The following is a 23,270-nucleotide window of genomic DNA, read 5'->3' as shown; positions in this document are numbered from 1 at the left end:
TATAGCAATTCTTGTTATAAAGTCAGGATTTGCCAACACTTACCATACAGTGTCATAAGAACATAAGAACCGCCACACTGGGTCATACCAAAGGTCCATCAAGACCAGTATCCTGTCCTCTGACAGTGGCCAATGGCAGGTGCCCCAAAGGGAATGAACAGACAGGTTATCATCAAGTGATCCATGCCCTGTCACCCAGTCCCAGCTTCTGGCAATTAGAGGCTAGGGACACCATTCCTGCCCATCCTGGCTAAGCGCCATTGATGGACCTAGCTTCCATGAATCTATCTAGCTCCTTTTTGAACCTTGTTATAGTACTGGCCTTCACAATACCCCCTGGCAAGGAACTCCAGAGGTTGACAGTGCGTTGCATGAAAAAATACTGTCTTCTGTTTGTTTTAAACCTGCTACCTATTAACTTCATTTGGTGGCCCCTTGTTCTTGTGTTATGAGGAGGAGTAAATAACACTTCCTTATTTACTTTATCTGTACCACTCATGATTTTATAGTCCTCTATCATATCTCCCCTTAGGTGCCTCTTTTCCAAGCTGAAAAGTCCCAGTCTTATTAATCTCTCCTCATAAGGAAGCCGTTCTATACCCCTAATAATTTTTGTTGCCCTTTTCTGAACCTTTTCCAATTCCAATATATCCTTTTTGAGATGGGGTGACCACATCTGCACACAGTATTCAAGGTGTGGGCCTACCATGGATTTATATAGAGGCAATATGATATTTTCTGTCTTATTATCTATCCCTTTCTTGATGATTCCCAACATTCTGTTCGCTTTTTTGACTGCTGCTGCACATTGAGTGGATGATTTCAGAGAACTATCCACAATGACTCCAAGATCTCTTTCTTGAGTGGTAACAGCTAATTTAAACCTCATCATTCATTGTATATGTATAGTTAGGATTATGTTTTTCAATGTGCGTTACTTTGCATTTATCAACATTAAATTTCATCTGCCATTTTGTTGCCCATCAACCGAGTTTTGTGAGATCCTTTTGAAGCTCTTTGCAGTCTGCCTGGGACTTAAATATCTTGAGTAGTTTTGTATCATCTGCAAATTTTCCCACCTCACTGATTACCCTTTTTCCAGATCATTTATGAATATGTTAAATAGGACTGGGCCCAGTACAGAGCCCTGGGGAACACCACTATTTACCTCTTTCCATTCCGAAAACTGACCATTTATTCCTACCCTTTCGTTCCTATCTTTTAACCAGTTACCAATCCATGAGAGAACCTTCCCTCTTATTCCATGACTGCTTATTTTGCCAAAGAGCCTTTGGTGAGGGATCTTGTCAAAGGCTTTCTGAAAATCTAAATACGCTATATCCACTGGATCTCCTTTGTCTGCATGCTTGTTGACCCCCTCAAAGAATTCTAGTAAATTAGTGAGGCATGATTTCCCTTTACAAAAACCATGCTGACTATTTCCCAACAAATTATGTTCATCTATGTTCTTAACAATTTTGTTCTTTATGATAGTTTCAACCAATTTGCCTGGTACTGAAGTGAGGCTTGCTGGCCTGTAGTTGCTAGGGTCACCTCTGGAACCCTTTTTAAAAATTGGTGTCACATTAGCTATCCTCCAGTCATTTGGTACAGAAGCTGATTTAAATGATAGGTTACAGATGACAGTTAGTAGTCCTGCAATTTCACATTTGAGTTCCTTCAGAACTCTTGGGTGAATACCACCAGGTCCTGGAGACTTATTACGGTTAAGTTTATCAATTTGTCCCAAAACCTCCTCTAATGACACTTCAGTTTGGGACAGCGAAGACTGATTCAAAGAATTCATTTAATTTCTCCGCAATGGCCTTATCTTTGAGTGCTCCTTTAGCATCTCGATCGTCCAGTGGCCCCACTGGTTGTTTAGCAGGTTTTCTTGCTTCTCAATATCTGCTTCTGATGTATTTAAAAACATTTTTGCTATTACTTTTGGAGTCTTTGGCTAGCTGTTCTTCAAATTCTTTTCTGATCTTTCTAATTATATTTTTACACTTCATTTGCCAGAGTTTATGCTCTTTTCTATTTTCCTCATTAGGATTTATCTTCCACTTTTTAAAGGATGCCTTTTTGCCTCTCACTGCTTCTTTTAGTTTGTTGTTTAACCACGGTGGTTCTTTTTTGGTTCTTTCATTATGTTTTTTAATTTGGGGTATACATTTAAGTTGAGCCTCTATTATGGTGTCTTTAAAAAGTTTCCACGCAGCTTGCAGGGATTTTACTTTTGGTATTGTACCTTTTAATTTCTGTTTCACTAACCTCCTCATTTTTGTGTAGTTCCCTGAGATGTGAGATACTGCAGCCGTTTTCTATTATAAGGGTCGGTGTACAAACAGTTTGTGTACCACTTTAATTGTACTGCTCTAGAAAGTGATGTAGTTAAAGAGGTGCAACCCCCAGAGGGTTAGGGGATGCACAGTTATACCAGTACAAATATGCTTATATAAGTATAGCTTATTTCTGTATGTTTTTAAGCCAATATAGTTAAGTCCATACAAATACTGTATTTGTATGGACAAGTCCTAGGTATAGGGAAATAGCAGTATTTCAGATACTATTAGTAAATGTTGGCTTTTTTAAAATGGCAACCCACTGTGTAACAGGTATACAGCAAGCCTGGTCTACAGGAGATATCCAGAAACATCCACAGCCATGTTAACCTCAAATCACACATGCTGATTGTACAAAGAGCAGGTGATCACTGTACAAAAACAAAACAAAAACAAAACAAAAAACCCACAGATAGAGAGGTCTCATGCCTCCTTGATTATCAATTTTTGCTCTGGCTAATGTCTCTTTATTTGTACTTAGATATTTACTTAAAATGACAACACTTAACTAAAAGGTAAACTCCACTATATTCCAGAAATAGCTACCTACTAATTGCAGCAAAATACGTTAAAAAGCAAAGACAACGTCACTCTCCCCAGACAACTCTTCCCTGCTCAGGAAACTCAGTAAAATATAAGTTTTTGGAGCGTGCCTTTAAAGTTGGAAAATTTAGGATATTTTGAACCAAGGGAGGGAGTCAACTCCAAAGCTAAGTAGTCCTCAAGGAGAATGTTCAGCCAGCAGTTCCTCCTCTTTTAAATCAAGAGAGCGCTACTTTTTATTCCTTCACTGATCTGTGGCAGAATGGGACAGAGACAGTGTGAAACAGGCAGATCCAAGGTCATCGGGTAAAAATCAAACCTTGCTTTGGTTCATACTCAAAACTCCACACAAAACTCTGCTCATGCCTGCATTTCTGATTTTATCTTCCTGCTTCTCATGAGCCCTTCACTTCATGACAGTATCATTCCTAATTTTGCCCTTTACCTCCTTCCATTCTGATCATCTTGCCTTCTTCCATGCTGGCTGTTATGCAACTACCTTTGCTTCATCCAAATCCTTTCAAGAACACCACTCTCTCCATGAATGCACATTGATAATCCACCACATGAAGATATTTAAATTATTTTTTTGAAATAAAAGAGTTATAACATATAACTGAGAAATAAACAAAACATGAACTGCTTTGAGTGAAAAACACTACCCTCTTCTCTAAAAACAATATTCCATATGTTACTCTATTTTCCCCCTTTCCCACACTTTTTCCTCCTGCCAACCATCAATTTTTTAAATATATTTTTAGCTAATGTAGATAGTAAGGTCATCAGGGAAGAAATGTCTTTTTATTTGTTTGTAAATCACCGGGTATGTCTATGTCCATATAATAAAATGTTTATCATGGTTGTCCCTGAAATGCACTACAATACCAGTCATTTCAAACTGCTCTTGCAACCAGCACTTTCCCCAGTTGCCAGATGAGGGATTATTTGAATTAATTCAGATTCAGCCCAGTTATTTTTAATTTTTGTATTCATGCTCAAATGTGTAAAGGGCACAAAAAAAAATTAGAAGTCACAGCTCATCACCTGTGTGTCATCCTGAATAGGTCTCCTGAAGATACTACACAGATTTTTCATAAAACTCTACTTAGCAGGAGCCAGATACACAGTGACACTACCCTTTTGAAACACTGCAAAGCCATTCTTTGTTCAGAGTCTGTCAAACCTACAGAGGGTGGAATTCTATGTGATCAGCAGGCTACTCTGATTGTGATAAAACAACTGTATTAACTGGAAAATGGTTAGCATATGTCGAACATTTTGTGTATTCCTAAAGTTATGACAGCTAAATTAAAACTGTGTGCAAAACAAGGACAAGAACAGATTCTTCGTAGTAAAAGGATAATCATGCTGTGTGCCATCTGACTGTCAGGACACTGGATGGATGAGAATCACTGAAGGAAACGTTATGATGTGATGTAGACTTTTTGGACCCTGCAAAGCAGGGCCAGACTGGGACTCGTAGTTTACAGAGAGTCCTGAGTGACCTGCGTCTGAATGGGGAACTGTATGTCTCCTTTCCTCATTGTCAATCATGGTCAGTTTCTCAGGACATACAGCATCAGAATCCAAGGGATTCTTATGCAGTTGCAAGATATGGGTGGGGACTGAGAGACATCCCATCTGTAAAGGTAGTTTCAAATATTTGGTGTCCAGGCTGAAGCAGGGCTAAGAGTCACATTTGAGAAACTACAGGGACAGAAAGGGGCAACGAGCAGAAACAGGAGCAAGACAGAAAAGGCCAAAAGGCAGAAACAAGAAGAAAAAAAAGACATGAGCAGAGCTTACTGAGCTCTTGTCTAGAATCCGAAGGATGAGTATGCAATGTTTACCTTTAGGGTTCAGAGCATTAAGCTTAGGCAATACTACTTACAGGGGAGAGAAAGGAGACACTGAACAATCGGCATGATACCTGCCCCTTTTGTCATGTAGCTTCCACAACATGTTTACTGAATGATAGGACTTTGCAAAGCTACACCTGCAGTATTGCTTGCCACCGGGCAAGAAACTTGTTGTCTCTTGTTGAAGACGACTAACAACTAAGTAATAGGCTATACCTATGCTAACACATCATTTCTCTGATTTAGTATTATACATATGTATGTTCCTTCATTCTGGTTTTCTCCTCCTAGTCCTTTGTGAAACATACCCTTTTTTCTAAATCACGTTTCTCTTCCCCCTTCACCTGTGTCTTGATTTCTCTTCTCTTATGTTTTTTCCTATATCTCTCTCCTTGCTAATTACATCCTTCCTCCTCATCACTCTTCCCCAAGGTCTCAATCTTTCCCTTTCAACCTCTCTCTTTCCACTGTGTTCACCCCATTTTACCTCACACTTTACTTCCTCTTCTCATTCCCCACTGCCCTCAATCTCTTCTCTCATTTCTACAAAGTCTCTATCTCTTCCATTACAATCTTTCCTTTCTCATTTTCTTCCTAAAAAGTCTCTTACAATCTTTCCCTCTCCCAAACCCCATTAGCAGAAGTGAAGGGCAGAGTCTTGGCTACCCTCCTCTTGAACCAAAACAGAGTACAGTCTTTATCTTCTGCTGCTTTCCATATATTGCTAGACTAACATAGTTATTTTTCCAAGCAGGCAAAGTGCAGTGCCATCATTCATAAAGTAATAAATCCTTAACTAGGTTTTCTTCTGTGAACCAATGGCCATAGTCTGATTAGCTGCGAATTGCCAGACATCTGTTTAAAAACAGTCACTCAAACCATGCCAAACAAACAACTGTGTGCAGGTTCATGGCACCAGACTCCAGAAGGGCAAAATTTGTTCCTCTTAACGTTCTGCATATATATACACAGAAACATACACACTTTTGCAGATGATCTCTTACCAGCACAAATGTGTTCTCTTTTTATTTCTATGGGAGAACTCATGAGGGCCGCCAAAATATTGCAAAAACAGCTCTGGAGAGAGTTCACCTAACTGAACGCTGTACATAAGGCCAGAGATGGGACTACATTAGATTTCTGAGCTTGACCATTTCTTGATTTCAGATTTCTTTTAATCTTCCCAAATGTGATCTTCATTTTGAATGCCCCCTCCCGCCCAAGACCAAATATTACATTATGTATTTTCCTTAAAGTCATTGATATGTTTACAACTTTCATTCTAATTTCAGCAAATATTTCTATCTGGGAACTTCATTCAATTTGGGACCTTTTAATTAATTAAGTTTAAATTTACATCTTGGAAGCTCTTCACTGATTCATCCTAGTGATTCATCACTTTTCAGCAAGGACAAATGTCAAATGAACTCACTCACTAGCCTAACCTTTTTCCCTCCTACCAACCCATGCCATGTTTGCTTTACCTAAGGTTTGCCTGCATGCATGCGCACATGCATGAGGTGATTATGCAGGGTTATGGGTAAGCGGAAGGCAGTGGGAGGGATGTGAAGCTCGAAGAGTATGAACAAGTGATGCACCAATTACTTTCTTATGGTCACTTAAAAAAAGTTACTAGTACAGAATAACATGATAATATTACTGAGCACTTAGTGTTTTTATCTTCAAAGCACTTTACAAACTAATTAACCCTTACAATACCCCTGTGAGGTAGGTAAGTATTATTATCCTTATTTTATAGAAGAGAAAACTCTGGCAGAAGGGTACATGATTGCTCAAGACCACTGAAATATCCAGAAAGTACGGGTGATCCTGAAGTATCCTTTCAAATCTAATGCGGATACTGCAGAGAGTCCTGCTCTGGCGTTTAACAAACATGAATCAGGCAGAAACACAATGAGGTTTATTAAATGGAACTGAGATTGGCATGGTGGCAGGGTACACTGTATACAAGTTTAAAGCTGGCACAAATTCTAGGAAGCCAGACCAAGGTGGAAGAGGATTACTTGGCTCCATTTCAGAAGGACAGCACTAAGCCACATATAACTGTTAAGACTTTCTGGTAGCTAACCTACAAAACACATTGGTTCGGTTCCAGAAAGAACCACTTGCCTACTCTATGGCCAAGTTAGTCAACCATCAGTAAGACAGGGGATTTGGAAAAGGGGCGGGGGGGGGAAGATACATACATAAAACACAGTGGTAAGAAAGAGCTATTTAACCTGTGGGTTTAAATACAGGAGTTTAAGGTTGAATAAACATGACCATCTAAATCATTTAATCCCGCAGTTGACATTTATGGTGACTGAAAAAGATCAATCATTTTGCTCTCTAAATGAATCCATGTGAGAAGCTAATATTTAAAAGTAATAAACTTTAAGTCACATTAATTAGGACTTGAGTTGTGATTAATGTATGCAGTCTTTCAAAACAATATATCTGCCTCACAAAAAAAAAAATCAATAAATGATCCAAGCAAACACAGTACTTTTCAGTTCCTTTCTTTGCAAGGTGGGTGGATTCAGAGAATGGGGAGATCAGAGAATTGCATTCACACAGGTGAGGATTGAGAACATTCACTATGATATAGCGGGCAGTGCACAAACCACCACATACAGCTTTGCTTGACCGCATCCCATATTTCTACAGCACTGCCAAGGAAAAAAGACCTAACTTTTGAAGTCCAACACCTCTTTCTTCACCTGCAAATATTTATTGGTGCAGTGAATGTAATTTAGTTGTTTAAGTACCCTCATGCAATAAATGGCACTAATGTACTCGCAGGTATTTGCAATCACAAAACTGAAGCAGGGCGGGGGGTGGGGGGAGGGAATCTGGGTTGAAAGCCAGGGACAGATAGTGGACTGTAATGTTTAGTGAACATTGCAAACTCATTCCCACTGCCAGCAACAAAGACCACATGCAGGCTAAATCACATTTCAAATCAAAACTTCAAAAATAAAAAAGTCTTGCGTAACCTATACACTGCCTCACCGAGGCTCTACAATGGAAGAAGACTCCTCTACCTCTGCTTTTGAGATTGGAGCACTTCTGATAAAATATGGAAATTACATTGTGCAAATTGTATTTCAATCCAAAATCTGATCTGTATTGGCAGCCCTCAGTCCCTCTAAAGAAACCCTTTGACTTCAGGGGGATTTCTACACAGGTGTAAAGGTCTTCCCATGTGGATCAGATTACAGGATCAGCACTCTGGCATGCAACAATATGACAGTTTGAAAGGGAACAACCACAATTTTAAGAAAAATCCAAAAGTATCAGACATTCTTAAGGTATACTGTGAAATTGTCACAAAATATTCAAGTAATTGAAATTTAATTTCAGAGTTGTAACTGCAACTATGTTTCTTTTCAGAAAGCAAAACTAAAATATTTGACAAGGACTTAGTCCTTCAGGCCTTACAAAGATTTGCCTTTAATGGAGTTTTATCTGTACAAGTAGCTACAGTAGTATGGATTGCACTCTAAAATGATTAGATATTGGAAATCATGAATGTCCATTTTCTTTTAATAAATTTACTTAATGTCATTATATAAAGTACAAACAGTGTTTGCATTGTATGTTTCCTAATAGCTTAGCATATCCATACAAAGCACTTTCACATTTATTTTGCTGCTCATGTGTTTGACTCATTACTGCTCTTTCAGCTATAGTCTCTTATTGCACTATTAGATATTCATTCTTACTATTTTTTAAAATTAGTTCATTATATATATATAAACAAATTTTAAAAAATAGTAAGAATGAATATATATACACACACACACGTAAAACAAACAAACAAACAGGATTATTTAACATCTTGATTAAAAAAACCACACACACTTGCACCCTTTGTGCTAAAAACTGTATTCAACTCTCTTTTCCAACCTGTTTTGGAATATTTTCAGATATTTAAAGATGGCTGCTTTGTTTTAATTCTTTGCTCAGATATAGTTTAGTAAGTTATTTTTATACGAGTATTAGGGCACAATCCTGCTCTCACTAACATCAATTGGAAATTTTCTATTATTAGGGGAGTGCACTTGGCTTTCATTGAATGACTGTTCTTTATTATCTACCGGACAAACTTTACAAAATTATTTCTCTTTATGTAAGAACTTCAAATTTGAGTTCTGCACATTCTGCTTTAGTCCCTGATTGAGGAAGGTATTAAAGCATGGGCTTAACTTTAAGTACGTGAACAGTCCCACTGAGTTCAACTGGACTACTTGTGTGCATAACCAGGGACTTAGCAGTAGCAGAATTTTTGTTATTCCCATCCTCCACCTTTTGCTAAAATAATCACTAGCAAATAAAAGTGTACTATGCCTCTCCAAAAACTACAAGGCACCAAAATGCATATCCTCCTTTTAGATGGTGAACATTTGTCTGAAAATTATGTCATCCAGTATCAAAAATCAGGTTGACAAAGACTAGCTATTTATTGAAAAATGCAATACAAAACTGACTACATAAAATTTAAAAATAGGCCCCACTGACCTCAGTACAATTAGGCTGGGCTCGTTTACATCAGCTGGATGCTGGAGGCTGTTCTTTGAGGAAAATATCAGACTTTTAAAAAAATTATTAAATTTGTCTTCAGTTAATTGTCAGTTATATCTTCACAATGAAGCTATTACAATTATAAACACAGATCATTTTTATTTTCTAACTCATTTAACAATTGAAAACCAAAACCTTGTAGTCGGACATCAAAATACACTCGAACAAGACTCTGTATCTTCCTTTAGTTACTAAACTGAGCAAAATACACAAGAAGCAGTTGCCTAAATCACACCTCCCTAAAAATCCATATATGATCATAGAATCATAGAATATTCGGGTTGGAAGAGACCTCAGTAGGTCATCTAGTCCGATTCCCTGCTCAAAGCAGGACCAACACCAACTAAATCATCCCAGCCAAGGCTTTGTCAAAGCCAAGGCTTTGTCAACCATCCTTGAAAACCTCTAAGGATGGAGATTCCACCACCTCCTTAGGTAACCCATTCCAGTGCTTCACCACCCTCCTAGTGAAATAGTTTTTTCTAATATCCAACCTAGACCTTCCCCACTGCAACTTGAGACCATTATTTCTTGTTCTGTCATCTGCCACCACTGAGAACAGCAGAGCTCCATCCTCTTTGGAACCCCCATCAGGTAGTTGAAGGCTGCTACCAAATCCCCCCTCACTCTTCTCTTCTGCAGACTAAATAATCCCAGTTCATAGAATCATAGGATATCAGGGTTGGAAGGGACCTCAGGAGGTCAACTCGTCCAATCCCTGCTCAAAGCGGGACCTAATCCCCAACTAAATCAGTTCCTTAAGTCTCTCCTCATAAGTCATGTGCTCCAGCCCCCTAATCATTTTTGCTGCCCCCCACTGGACTCTCTCAAATTTGTCCACATCCTGTCTGTAGTGGGGGGACCAAAACTGGACACAATACTCCAGCTTTGGCCTCACCAGTGCCGAACAGAAGGCAATAATCACTTCCTTGATCTGCTGATAATGCTCCTACTAATACAGCCCAATATGCCGTTGGCCTTCTTGGTAACGAGGACACACTGCTGACTCATATCCAGCTTCTCTCACTGTAATTCCCAGGTCCTTTTCTGCAGAACTGCAGTTTAGCCAGTCGGTTCCCAGTCTGTAGCAGTGCATGGGATTCTTCCTTCCTAAGGGCAAGACTCTGCACTTGTCCTTGCTGAACCTCATAAGATTTCTTTTGGCCCAATCCTCCAATTTGTCTAGGTCACTCTGGACCCTATCCCTACCCTCCAGCTTATCTACCTCTCCCCCAAGCTTAGTGTCATCTGCAAATTTGCTGAGGGTGCAATTAATCCCATCATCCAGGTTACTGATAAAGATGTTGAACAAAACCAGCCCCAGGACCGACCCCTGGGGCATTCCACTTGATACCGGCTGCCAGCTAGACATCGAGCCATTGATCACTACCCATTGAGCCCGACAATCTAGCCAGCTTTCTATCCACCTTATAGTCCATTCATCCAATCCATACTTTTTTAACTTGCTGGCAAGAATATTGTGGGAGACTGTACCAAAAGTTTTGCTAAAGTCAAGATATATCACATCCACTGCTTTCCCCATGTCCACAGAGTCAGTTATCTCATCATAGAAGGTAATCAGGTTGGTCAGGCATGACTTGCCCTTGGTGAATCCATGTTGTCTGTTCCTGATCACCTTCCTATCCTCCAAGTGTTTCAAAATGGATTCCTTGAGGACCCGCTCCATGATTTTGCCGGGGACTGAAGTAAGGCTGACCAGTCTGTAATTCCCAGGGTTCTCTTTCTTCCCTTTTAAAAATGTGGGCACTATATTTGCCTTTTTCCAATCATTCGGGACCTCCCCCGATTGCCACAAATTTTCAAAGATAATTGCCAATGACTCTTCAATCACATCAGTCAACTCCCTCAGCACCCTTGAATGTATTAGATCTGGACCCATGGACTCGTGCACGTCCAGCTTTTCTAAAAAGTCCTTAATCTGTGCTTTCACCACTGCGGGCTGCTCACCTCCCCCCCATACTGTGCTGCCTAGTGCAGCAGTCTGGGAGCTGACCTTCTCTGTGAAGACCAAGGCAAAAAAAGCATTGAGTACTTCAACTTTTTCCATATCATCTGTCACTATGTTGCCTCCCCCTTTCAGTAAGGGTCCCACACTTTCCCTGACCACCTTCTTGTTGCTAACATACCTGTAGAAACCCTTCTTGTTACCCTTCAAACCCCTTGCTATCTGCAACTCCAACTGTGCCTTGGCCTTCCTGATTACACCCCTGCATGCTCTAGCAATATTTTTATACTCCTCCTTATTCATCTGTCCAAATTTCCACTTCCTGTAAGCTTCCTTTTTGAGTTTAAGCTCACCGAAGATTTCACTGTCAAGTCGGTCGCCTGCCATATTTGCTATTCTTTCTGCACTTTGGAATGTTTTGTTCCTGTTCAATAAGGCTTCTTTAAAATACAGCCAACTCTCCTGGACTCCTTGCCCCCTCATATTAGCCCATCAGTTCCCTAAGGGAGTCTAAGTATGCTTTTCTGAAGTTCAGATAAGCTTTCAGATATTTTTATATTCCTGTAGCAGAGCATGGCAGAGCACCCTTGGCTCCTGCCTCTGCTAGGTTCAAAGTCACTCTGAGACCCTGGGATTAGTAGCCACTGGTGCAGTTTATTCACAGACTTGTTCCCACCACCATTTCACCATATACAGTTGGACCTTCACCATCTGCAGGCAGGAGGGACAAGCTACCTCCCTGTTTCCTCTCCCTGCCTTTTCATTTCCTTTCTGCTCCCCCTCTCCTGCCCAGCTTACCTCCTCTGAGGGTTTTATACAGCCCCAGGCTAATTAAGCAACAGCTGTCTCTGCTTCCCCAATTAGGGCCAGGTTACCTCCAGCCAGCTCTAATTTATTTCTAGAAATGGGAGCTGGAGTGACAGAGGGCTGAATCAGGAACCCGTTGTCACAGTTCCCTTGTCCCTAAAATATATACTTAAGAGAAACTCCTTTTGCAGGGAATTCACTGCTGGTGTACAGTTGACAGACATCCATTTCCCCAGCTCCTGGCATGAGGAGGAGGGGATATGTTGGGGCAGGGTAGGGAGAGGGTGTACCACTGCTTTTACTTTATTTTATTTTTTTTTTGTAGATTTTACTCCCCATTCACTTAGAAAACTAGAGGCTTAAATTAGGACTATTGGCATGTAGCTCTGTACACAATATGTATTTATAAAGAGAAAACAAAAATACATATTGGAAATAATCTTTTTTATATTTATAAAGCTTTGGAATGACCTGGGATTTTTTCTTTTTTTTTTTTAAAAACCACACAACATCGCTCTGCAAGACCAGGAAAAGCAAATTCTCTTAGGTCAAGGATGACTCAAAGGGAAACTATTAAGAATGCAAAACAAGCCATCAGTAACTTGACCCCATCAAACCTACAGGTAGTTCCCACATCTGCTAATACAGTAAGCATTAGAGGAAGCCAACAAGCCATACAAAACAGACCTAAAAGACCGAACAGAAAGCCAAACAGGCCCAAATGTCATTACTAAAAAACAACACATTCCAGAGTGTGGCATCTCAGTCTTACAGCTGCCAAACATACCCTATATTTGGCAATAAATGTTGGCTGCAGTACTGTAGTACTGTTGTAAAGGAGATGAAGAAAAATACAACATAAGCTGCAACATGAGTACATTGAGCCCAGTTACACAAATGCACAACTTGGATATTTCACTGCTATTTTATTTATTTTTTAAAAAGACAATTCTCTGTTCAGACAACAATCCATGTGCATATTTAGTTAACAAGGCTAGAATTCTTTTAAAGTATCTATATGATAAGGTTCCAGGAATGTCACTCTGAAGTCTATTAGGTCTGTTGAGTCAGTGTGGAGCAATGGAAACAGCTACAAGCCTGGATGAAGGCTCTTTTAGTTCAGAATATCACCAGGATGAATCGTCATTGGGTTTCACAGTCTGTTACCTCCAGATTTTAAGTTCTCAGCCATTTTCAGCCTGTGAGGTGTACAGCTACAGTAAGGCATGTGTCTATGCCATGCCACCGGTCCTAAGCTATTCTGATATCAGAGGTAGCTCAACAAATCACCACCCTGACTCTACAGTTAATTTGCATGCAACACATTTTCATTGTTATATGAGGTAGACTGCACAGACAGTGGATTACTTGGCTCAGCTGCCATGCACGCAAATCATCAAAACCGTCCCAGCACAACCCGCCCTACACACAAATCAACTACACACATAACGGTCCCTCATTGAAGCACATGCTCCTCATTCAACACCTGCACAAATCCACAAAACTGTCCCAGCCCAACACAACCCACACTCAAATCAACACAGCCACCCACACACCAACACATCCAATAACCCCAAACATCACCCTGAAGCCTAGAATGTCTATTGAGTCAGTGTGAAATGATGGAAACAGCTACAAGCACGGTAGAGAGCTCATTTTGTTTAGAATATCACTTGGTTCAATCATCACGGAGATTTGCAGTCTAGCACCACCAACCATCTGGCAGACAGTTAATTTTTTTTTTTTTTTAAAAAAACACCAATGCACCAGCCTGGGCTTTCAACTTCTACTTATTATCAGGAGAATATCTGCAGTATACTCCAAAGAAAGGGTCACTCCTCTTAACTCAACCCAAATAAAGTGATGGGCTGAAAATTATGGTAAAAAAAATAAACTCACAATGAATTGAGATTTGAACACTTTACAGAAAATAACTAATGCACTAATGTAGATACTTCATATGTTTATTCTACTGTAAAAAAAAAGCAACAGGACAGAGTCAGACTATGGGATTGATAATTACCTGTTATATAAAGAGAAAAGGAGTACTTGTGGCACCCCCTCACGAAAGCTTATGCTCACATAAATATGTCAGTCTCTAAGGTGCCACAAGTACTCCGTTTCTCTTTGCAAATACAGACTAACACGGCTGCTACTCTGAAACCTACCTGTTATATGTACTTTGACACAAGTAGAGCTGGTAGAAAATTGTATTCCAAAACCTTCTCAAGAAAAAATAGTGTTTTTTAAAATTGCAGAACATTTTTATTTCATTTATAATTTTCCAGTTTTTCCACTAAGCATTTTTAGATTCTCAAAAAAAAAAGTTACCAAGCTTTTGTAACTGTTGTTCTAGATGTGTTCCTCATGTCTATTCCATGCTAGGTATGTGTGAGCACCATGTGCACAGTTGCTGGAGATTTTTCCCTTAGTGATATCCATAGGGCTGGCTCCAATGCCCTCTGGAGTCAGGTGCGCCACCAGTCCCACACCCTTTCAGTTCCTTCTTGCCAGTAACTCCAACAGAGGGGAAGGAACGAGGGCCATGGAATGGACATGAACAACACATCTCAAACAACAACAGTTACAAAAGATGAGTAACCATTTTTTCTTCTTCAAATGCTTGCTCATGTCTATCCATGCTAGGTGACTCACAAGCAGTATCCCCAGAGGTGTGCTCAGAGTTCATGCACATGCTGACTGCAACACTGCTCTCCCGAAACAGATATTGTCATGGGCCTGTTGGGTGATGGTGTAGTGCAACGTGAAGGTATGAACCAACGACCATGTAGCGGCACTGTAGATATCTTGGATTGGTACCTGTTGGAGGAACGCTGCTGATGAAGCCTGGGCTCTCATGGAATGAGTAGTCATGAGGGCCAGAGGCGGAACCTTCGCCTGCTTGTAGAAAGTTCAGATACAGGCAGTTATCCAGGACAAGATTCTTTGGGATGACACAGGTAGCTCTCATACTTTCCACGACTGCTACAAAGAGTTGCGTTGACTTGCAGAAGGGCTTAGTTCTCTCAACATAAAAGGTGAGAGCCCGCCTAATATCCAATGCATGAAACTGACATTCCTTAGAGGTCTTGTGAGATTTTGGAAAGGAGACAGGAAGAAAAATGTCCTGGCTGTTGTGGAAAAGCAAGACCACCTTTGGTAGATAGGCCAGATGGGGGCACAGCTGGACCGTGCCCTTGAAGAACACCGTGTAAAGGGGTTCTGACATGAGGGTTTCTCTCTCAGAGACCCTTCTGGCCGAGGTGATCGCCACTGGAAAGGTGACCTTCCAAGAGAGAAGCAGTAAGGGGCACGATGCTAATGGCTCGAAGGGAGGCACAGTGAGCTTCAACAGGGCTAGTTTTAAGTCCCGGGGTGGGAAGGGGGGAATGGAAGGAGATCAATTCGCAAACCTGAGAAGTCTTTCCAGCTCCTTAAGAAACCTGACCATCTTCTCGTGGGAGAACACTGATCTGCCATGCACTGGAGGGTGGAAGGCTGAGATGGCTGCTAAGTGAACCTTAATAGATGAGAGAGCCAGACCTTGATGTTTAGGTGGAGCAGATAGTCCAAGATAGACTGCAGAGAAGACCGAGATGGAGAGAGATTCTATTCGGATACCCAACAAGTGAGCAGTTTCCACTTGGCCAAATAGGTAGCCCTGGTGGAAAACTTTCTACTACCTAGCAAGACTTGTTGAACCTGTTCCGAGCAGGCCTGCTCTTCAGGGGTCAGTCATGCAGCAATCATGCCATCAGATGCAGGGAGGTGAGGTTCAGGTGGAGACAGAAAATATCATATTGCCGCTATGCAAATCCATGGTGTGACACTGTATGGAATACGTGGGACACTTTATGATATTGTTGACACCAATATTATAAAATGTCAAGAAATCTGACCAGATATACTGTGTGAGGTATCTGCAAAAATATTATAATTTGCCAAGTATGATAATTTTGTTTATATGTTTGTATCACCTTTGTATTATGAGTTATAGATATGTATGGCATATCTGTATTTCCAAACCCGAGAGAGATTGGCATCAGCAGTAGGCCTGCTTGATGGCCCATCAAGGTACATCTGCTGTACAATGAACCCATTGAAAGGAGCCAAGGATTACTCCTTATGAGTCAGCAAGCCTGTAGGGGCATGCCTATGGACAGAACTTTAAGGCCTTTCCATGCCATGTACCGGGAAGCTTGTGTCTGGAACAAAGGAAGTACAAGCCACATGGCAAAAGACTACAAAAGACAACTGCATCTTCTCCAATGTCTTCAATCCCACTTCTTACCTCTGGAGTGACTTTTCTACAAACTGAAGCTCTGAACAAAAGACTGAATGACCCATCCAAGCTATGACTGTGTTCCAGAGGGACTTTTAAGCCACCAAACTCACCAACACTGCTAAGAACTTGATATATGGACTTTGATAGTCTCTGTATGTATGATTGCTTTACCATTTAACAACTCTCTTTGTTCTTTTTTCTTTACAATAAACCTTTAGTTTTAGATGCTAAAGAATTGGCTGGCAGCATGGTATTTTGGGTAAGATCCAACCTAATATTGACCTGGCAATGTGGCTGGCACTTTGGGGTTCAGAAGAACATTCTGTAGAGTGAGAAGAATTTTTAAATAATTCCTCCTTACTGCACCTAGGTGCTGACTGGGAGCCAAAGAACTGGAATGCAATGAAGGGGGCTGTGTGATTTCCTTTTTTTGCTAACCAGTGTGGGGGGATCAGAAGCATAGTTGTGACTGGCTGAAGAGTTTAACTTCAGTGTTAATCACAAGTTTTGGGAGTGCCTGCTCTCCCTTTTGCAGCCTATCCTGCCCTTGGCATTTCCAGTGAGGGCTACCCTGGGACCTCAGGTCACACATGGTATGCCCACATCTCAAAATGTGGTCACCCCATTTCAAAAAAGATATATTGGAATTGGAAAAGGTTCAGAAAAGGGCAACAAAAATTATTACGGGTATGGAACAGCTTCCATATGAGGAGAGATTAATAAGACTGGGACTTTTCAGCTTGGAAAAGAGACAACTAAGGGGGAGGATATGATACAGGTCTATAAAATCATGACTGGTATGGAGAAAGTAAATAAGGAAGTGTTATTTATTCCTTCTCATAACACAAGAACTAGGGGTCACCAAATGAAATTCATAGGCAGCAGGTTTAAAGCAAACAAAAGGAAGTATTTCTTCACACGACGCACAGTTAACCTGTGGAACTCCCTGACAAAGGATGTTATGAAGGCCAAGACTATAACAGGTTTCAAAAAAAGAACTAGATAACTTCATGGCGGATGGGGAGGGATGGTGTCCCTAGCCTCTGTTTGCCAGAAGCTGGGAATGGGCAACAGGGAAGTATCACTTTATTATTACCTGTTCATTCCCTCAGTGGCACCTGGCATTGGCCACTGTCAGAAGACAGGATCCTGAGCTAGATGGACCTTTGGTCTGACCCAATATGGCCGTTCTTATGTAGCAACTGTCCAGAATCTTGTGAAATCAAATCTGGAGAGGGTGGGAGCATGAGTGGAGCTATCACAGAGGCCCAGAAGCATCCCAAACCAATGCTGGTGTGACCACACTGGAGCTAACAGGATAAACCTCATCTTGTCCCATTTAATTTTTAGGAGGACCTGGTGAACCAAGGGGATCAGTGGGATGGCATATAGTAGGCTGTCTGCCCAAGAGAGCAGGAAGACATCAGAGTGGGAGCTCATGCTGTGCCTGTGCAGCAAACAGAACTGATGGCATTTTCTGTTCTGTCTGGTGGCGAACAGATCCACATAGGGAGGCCCCCATTTCTGGAAGATGACACTAACAACCTCCAGATGCAGAGGCCACTCATGGTGAGAGGAAAAGGATCTGTTGAGGTGATCCACCAGGACGTTTCAGACTCCTGGGGGATGTGACGCCTCGAGATGAATAGCATGTTTCAACTAGAGGGCCTCCAAGCACAGGGCTGAAGAGAGAGCCTCCCCCTGCTTGTGGATGTAAAACAAACACTGATGCTCTGTGGTCCATCAAGACCTGCACTACTGTGTTGGCCATCAAGATCTGTCCATCAAGACCTGCACCCACAAGATCTAGGAAAGGAACATCTGGCAAGTCATGTGTACTGCCCTGAGTTCCCTGACTTTTTTTATGCAGGGAGAGTTCTTCCTGGACCAGAAGCTGTGGGTCGTGAGTCTGCCGAGGAGGGCTTCCCCACCCTCGGTCTAACATGCCCAAAACTAAGGTTACTGACTTATGAAGGGCAGCAAAGGGTACCCCTTTCATTACAGATCCTGGGTCTCTCCACCAGGTCAGTGAAGCAAGGACTGGATATGGAATCGTGAGTATTGAATCCAGGTGGTGTCTGCTCGGGGAGTAGACCAATGCCAGCCACATTTGAATGGGTCTGAGGTGTAACCTTGTGTGTTGCATCACATAGGTACATGCCACCATGTGATCCAACAGCTTGAGGCCAACCCGAACGGTCTTTAGTGGGTGGATTCTGACCTTGGAAATCAGGTCCAACATAGATTGGAAACAGGCTTCTGGTAGGGAGGCTTTGGCCTGTGTCTAGTTGAGCACTGCCCCGATGAACTCTGTTCTCTGAACCGGGACCAGAAGGTACTTGGGCTGATGTTGCACCTCCCCTGAGCCTGTGACCGACCTTTGATCAGCCAGTCACTGAGGTACAAGTATGCTTACACACCTCAATTCCTGAGGAAGGCTGCCACGACCACCATACACTTCATGAAGACCTATGGGGCTGCCGATAGACTGAAGGAAAGAGCGGTGAAATGGTAGTGGTGTTGCTCCACTATGAACCTTAGCAATCTTCTATGACCACGGAAGATAGAGATTGCCATAGTCCTGGCTGCCAAGTTGGCCGCATCCAGAGCCACCTGAAGGGGAGGTCCTAGCCACAGTCTTGCCCTCGTCTAAGATGGCTGCAAACTCCTGCCTCAATTCCTGTGGGAGGACGTCTTTAGATTTGGACAGTGAGTTCCACAGATTAAAATCTTACCTCCCCCGTAAAGCCTGTTGGTGGGAGATATGTAGTTGGAGACTGCCTGTTAAATAAAACTTTTTGTCCAATCAGGTCTGGTCTCAGCTTCTTTATTTTTGGGGGTAGCACTCGACTGCCCTGTCTGTCTCACTTATTCGCTGCCAACACTATCAGGGATTCCAGGGGAGGGCGAGAGTAAAGGTAGTCAACCTGCTTTCTGGGGCATAGTATTTCTTCTCTGGCCTCTCTGAGATGGGGGGCAGAGAAGAAGGGGTCTGCCACAGTGTCTTAACAGGCCCGAACATTGCTTCATTAATGGGTAAGGCTATTCTGGAGGGAGCAGCCGCAGCCAGGATGTTGATCAGGCTGTGTGCCGACTCTAAGTTCTGGGGGGAACCCACAGGGGTTCCAGTACTGCCACTGCATCAGCCAGTGGCCCAGAGACCTGGTGTCAGCGGGAGAGCCAGTATCAAAGTCTGGAGGCTGGGTACCAGTAGGTCTTGGATGGAGTGAAGAATTCCCCTTCCGACTCCAAAGAGGATTCTTCCCTTTGGAAACCAAGACAATGCAGTACCGCTTCTGCCACCGGGCAATGCCGAGACACCAGGGATCAGTGTTGGGATAGTGACTGATGCAGGGGTACCATGGAGGGCTTGCCTCTGAATGGTGCTTCGGTGGTCGGTACTGGGACAGAGTTTACCAGACCTTGTTCCCTTCTGACCCTAGTCGCCCTAGCCAGCAGGGGTCCTTGAGAGGTCGGCAGGATCAGGAGTGACAGCAGATCCTTCACTACCTGAAAGGCCTCTGGTGTCGAGGGGGCCAGCAACCGTCTGGGCCCACGGCCGTTCCTAGGAGTTGATGGTGTGTCCTGTACCGGAGTCTGTGGAGCCATGTGGGGGAGGACGAGTAGCCTGACACTGATCTCACTATGCCATCCCTCCCTGCTTGTCTCTCTTCGGCACCAAAGAATGCCCTCTCGGTGCACTGTTTCTTATGCTTCTGGTGGTAATTATGATCACTTTAGGAGTCCTACCATAGCCACTGGCTTCCACTTTGCATAGAGGATGACAAAAAGAAAAATCTCTCAGCCAGATTTAAAAAAAAAAAAGTCCTGAAATTTATCAAAATCATAAAAGTAAAACCAGAGAATTCTTTACTGTAGAGAAAATTTCCTTTTCTACCCATGAAAGCCCCCTCACACAAAAGGACAAACACACAAGGACTGGACTTTTTGCACAGAATTCGTGTCAGCTCCAGGTCTTTTCTTTTCAGGCAATGGGATTTCAGCACTGTATACTTTTCATCATTTTGTTTCTTAATTAAATTAATGGAGCACTAATTAAAAGTGCATGAATGAGAGTCTGGGAAACTAAAATTCTATATCCAGGGTTTATGGAGAGTGACAGTGGAAGCTTCCATATGCTGCCCAACTAATTCACATCTAATCAAACTGGAGAGGACCATCCTTAGGTTTAATCCTCATGTCTTTTCAGACCTTGACCTTGTTGAAAAGCCAACAATGGTGTAAGTTAGTGCTAATAGTTTTTCTCTTCTGGATACTCATCCACTAGAAATAGACCTTAACTATGAACTAATTTCACCCTGGCCACGCAAAAGCTGTAAAACAGTACAACATACAGTTTTTACTGCCCTGGTAACCTAGAGGAGAAAGACATTATTATACTTCTGCACAAAATATAATGATGTGGTTTAGTCCCTTGGGACAGAGGTTTTATTTATTTATTATTTATCACCTTGTATCTATGCATAGCTTTAGGCACCTTATATGGACACAACATTGAGCAAGGTGATAATCGGATGAAGTAGAGCTGTGGTCTAATAATCTTAACATTGGACAAGGATTCAGGACACCCGAGTTCTGTTCGCAACTTTGTCACTGGCTGGCTGCTTGACTTCAGGTAGTTTACTTAATTTGTCTGTGCTCTTTTTCACTATATTTAAAACAAGGATAATAATGAGCTATATACTAAACGTACTACATACATGTTGAGTATTACTATTTGTAAAACTATCATGACAACATACCCCACTCAGAGATGAAATGCCTCACTGACACACTAACCAAATTGTGCATACCGTTAGTATTAGAACACTTTACCTACCTTGCCTGGTATACTCATCTGCTTCCCTGTGGACTAAGTCCTTTACCCGGTTTCCATACAATAACCTGGAGGAATCATGATCAAAAGCTTTCAGGGTTTCAGTTGAACTGTACGACTTCTGCGTAGGCACTCTGCACTCCTCATTTTCTGCTGAAGAATTTGTGTAACGTCGTTCTTTGTCTCTTCTGCTCTTTGTCAGGGAGCAATAAGGCCTACGTTCTTTCACATCCATACTTCATTCCTTCTATATACACATCAGCCCAGCTTACTTGAAACTCTTCTCTACATTTAATTTATGTCCACCTTTAAGAAGATAAAAAGATATATATTATAACAACACATTAGTGGTCATCTAATTTCTGAGAGTTCTCCATGTCTTTCTGACACAGAAACAAAGACCCTATTTATAAAAAAATACAGTTCAATAGTATCTGAAACAAAGTTCTGTGTTGTTCCCGAGACACAATACTTTAATTTTTCAACAGCATGCCTGATAGATTAGCCAAGAAACCCGTTAACAATAACGGAAGTTACAGTATACATCTAATCTGCTGTGTGTGCAAGTGAGTGCACCAAAAACATAAACTCAAACTGCATTGCCAAATTCAGCTAGAAACCCTGTAATAAAATATTTCTGGCTTTCAGCACAAGGAAAATATTATCTGTTATTTGTTTTTTCTTCTTTTCAGAAAGATACACCAGTTCATGCTTTTAAGGGGAGCCTGACTTTTTCGTACCCAATGGATCTTCTGTTTCAATGTCTGTTTCTGAAATGTAAATATTTAATTTCCATGGTTTTTGTTGCTGTTTATACGTTTAGAAAATTGTCCTTCAGTGAGAACCCAAACCTAGTATTTCATGACAGGCTACTGAAACATAAGCACAACACAGGCATTGGGAAGAAGTTCTCCCTGGTTGTGCATTTCAGTGTGCTTATTCCTGGATAAGAACTGTAATATTTCAAATTTAAATTCACACTGCAAATATAAATCAGAAATCATTTTTCTAGTCCTCATATCTTGAAATGACACTGTAAAGATAAAAATGAAAATAGATTTTAAAAATCTAATATATTTCTGACAGTTAGTTAGTGATGTTTTCTTACTATATTTTCAGTTTCATTCAGTTTATACTGAGTACTCCATTTCACTTACTGGGTCTCATACACAAAGCTCAGGCATTTGATTTTCTAACACAGCAAAATATTGTTCAAAAATATTAAACATTTCCATTGCCATTTTAAATAAAAATTATTCACTTTAGTTTTTGGCAACTATTTAAAAATGTGTAAAAATACTATATTTAAACAAAACCTAGGTCTGAGGAGTCAAATAGCGGGCAATGCCCCATAAGCTGAGGAGCTGCTGTTTCTTATATAACGTGTTGTGTGTTAAGGTTATTTCCTTTGTCTTTAGGGGGAAGACTATGAGATCTCTCTTTCCTTGGAGCCCTTCTCCGTTTAGAGTATTTAAAGTACCACACAATTATTTTACGAAGAGTGATTGTAACAGCCATTCCCTTTGTGACAAAGGATTAAAATGATAATGTACAGTGCATATCACAAAGCAATATCAAACTGTATTTTCACTCCGTTTTACAAAATGAAGGTTGCTTTAGATCAGTTCACCTATTACATTTTTAAACATATTTCATTTCAAACAAACTAATTAATTGTCCCTCTTAAAATGATTCTCAGCAAGTATTTAATTTACTACTGAACAGTAATTAAAATTCTTTAAATGAAAGGTGTTTGATCATCCTATCTACTTGGAAGTTCTCTAGAAGGCTCTAACATTTCTTGACCTATGTGAACCTCAATTTGGAATTTCAAGATAAAGTGCTAAATTACATGGAATACATATATAATAAATACAGAGCTAATTTTTTTTTCATTTAAGCAAATTCCCTTTTACCTTTAGGGCAATTTCAAATATACTTTATACCTCCTTTTTCATGTTAAAGTGTTTGTTTTTCCTAGCACAATATAAGTTGATAGATATAGGTACAATTATACTGTTCATTCAATCTAGGGATACTGATA

At 41.1% G+C, this 23,270-nt stretch overlaps 1 protein-coding gene across 8 annotated transcripts in view; it reads right to left on the bottom strand.

Moving 5' to 3' along the window:
• TENM3 (teneurin transmembrane protein 3) overlaps positions 1 to 21,461 on the bottom strand; it is a 468,379-nt gene extending 446,918 nt beyond the window's left edge. For all 8 annotated transcript variants that reach the window (XM_077814520.1, XM_077814521.1, XM_077814523.1 and 5 more), the window contains exon 1: positions 21,230 to 21,461. In XM_077814520.1, the coding sequence (XP_077670646.1) occupies positions 21,230 to 21,461 (232 nt within the window). The remainder of the gene's footprint in view (positions 1 to 21,229) is intronic.
• Between the last annotated feature and the right edge of the window lie 1,809 nt (positions 21,462 to 23,270).

Source organism: Eretmochelys imbricata, chromosome 4 (assembly GCF_965152235.1).
Source record: "Eretmochelys imbricata isolate rEreImb1 chromosome 4, rEreImb1.hap1, whole genome shotgun sequence".
NCBI lineage: Eukaryota > Metazoa > Chordata > Testudines > Cheloniidae > Eretmochelys > Eretmochelys imbricata.
Note: the sequence above shows the minus strand (reverse complement) of the source record. Positions and strands in the feature narration are given on the sequence as shown.